The sequence below is a fragment of the Myotis brandtii genome, unplaced genomic scaffold (genome assembly GCF_000412655.1).
Source record: "Myotis brandtii unplaced genomic scaffold, ASM41265v1 scaffold1627, whole genome shotgun sequence".
Taxonomy (NCBI): Eukaryota; Metazoa; Chordata; class Mammalia; order Chiroptera; family Vespertilionidae; genus Myotis; species Myotis brandtii.
In genome coordinates this window covers 284,823-286,577 of record NW_005355951.1, presented here as the reverse complement: position 1 = coordinate 286,577, position 1,755 = coordinate 284,823, and the positions used below count along the sequence as shown (strand labels likewise).

General features: G+C 54.1%; 1 protein-coding gene across 1 annotated transcript; it reads left to right on the top strand.

The window, feature by feature from the left end:
* Positions 1 to 713: 713 nt before the first annotated feature.
* DOLK (dolichol kinase) lies at positions 714 to 1,754 on the top strand (the record flags this gene model as incomplete). The annotated part of the gene is made up of 1 exon (XM_005862278.1): positions 714 to 1,754. A coding segment is annotated over exon 1 (1,041 nt), but the record flags the coding sequence as incomplete, so codon positions are not given.
* Between the last annotated feature and the right edge of the window lies 1 nt (position 1,755).

The following is a 1,755-nucleotide window of genomic DNA, read 5'->3' as shown; positions in this document are numbered from 1 at the left end:
GCCACCCAGGACCTAAAAGGACGAGGGAAGAAGTGACCCCCAGAGCCCAGAGAAAGGCCGTAGAGGGCCACCTGGGAGGCGCTGTGGCTTGTCGTATAGAAATACAAAATGAACAGCAGCACCTGCAGGGAGAGATCCGGGAAACAAATAAACACCACTCCACTCTCTCCGATCTCCCGCCAGGGCTCCCCGCTGGCCCAACCCACTGCAGCCCAAGTCGTGGCATCCACTGACCCAGCCCATGCGGGCCAGCCTCCCGGCTGCAGGGAGGGGTCTGGAGAGGGAGAAAAAATCTTCGTGCAGTGAGTTCGTGCGTTTCTTCATTCTATGAATACGACACAGGCTTTCCCTCTTGATGCAAATTAAAAAATAGCACTTGTTATATGATAGAATTCCGTATATGAACGGTCCATCTTCCACTTCCAGGAAAGAACAAACGATGAGCTGTTCTTAACATTCTTTCCTTTTTCCTGTTGGTTGACTTCCATGAAAATGCATACAATGAGAATGCATACGCATACTGTAAAATACACTTTTAGTACATACATAATAAATACTTATTGTTATGAAAGGAAACTAGAAAAAAATATTAAGAAAATAATAAAAATTGAAGCCAAGATGGTGACTCCAAGGGAGGCTAAGATCGCGTGGCTAAGGTACCCGAGGTTGTGATGAAGGCAGCGGAGTGGCAACTTGTGCGCAGTAGGTGGGAGATGGTGGTGGGGGACCGGGCACCAGCCCCCAGGTGTCAGAGAGCGCCCAACAGTGGAAGCGCCGTCTTTCAGTTCAGAATGTCTGCCAACAGCGGTCTCTTGCCCGCTGCGATGGTCATGCCTTTGCTCGGACTGGTCATGAAGGAACGCTGCCAGGCTGCCGGGAACCCCTACTTCGAGCACTTTAGAATTGTGGTGGCGGCCACCGGCATGGCAGTGGCCCTCTTCTCGTCGGTGTTGGCACTGGGCATCACTCGCCCAGTGCCCACCAACACTTGTATCATCTCGGGCTTGGCTGGCTGTGTCATCACGTATATCATGAAGCACTCGCTGAGGGTGGGTGAGGTCATCGAGGTCCTGTTGATCTTCGTCTACCTCAACATGATCGCTGTACCTGTGCTCCCCTGCTGCTTCACCACTGGGGAGGCGCTGCTGGTGTTGGGTGGCATCAGCTTCATGCTCAACCAGCTCATCAAGCGCTCTCTGACCGTGGTGGAAAGCCAGGGAGACCCGGTGGACTTCCTCCTGCTGGTGGCAGTGACGGGGATGGTCCTCATGGACATCATCTTCAGCACCCTCTTTGTCTTCATGGACTCGGGGACCTGGGCCTCCTCCATCTTCTTCCACCTGATGACCTGTGTGCTGGGCCTCGGCGTGGCCCTGCCCTGGCTCTATCGGCTCATCCGGAGGAACCCCCTGTTCTGGCTTTTTGAATTCCTCTTCCAGACAGAAACCCGCCTCTACCTCCTAGCCTACTGGTCTCTGCTGGCCACCTTTGCCTGCCTGGTGGTCGTGTACCAGAATGCCAAGCGGTCATCTTCCGAATCCAAGAAGCACCAGGCCCCCACCATTACCCGGAAATATTTCCACTTCATTGTGGTCGCCACCTACGTCCCAGGTATCATCTTTGACCGACCACTGCTCCACGTGGCCGCCACTGTGTGTCTGGCAGTCTTCATCTTTCTAGAGTATGTGCGCTATTTCCGCATTCGGCCCCTGGGCCACACTCTGCGCAGCCTCCTCTCCCTCTTCCTGGATGAAC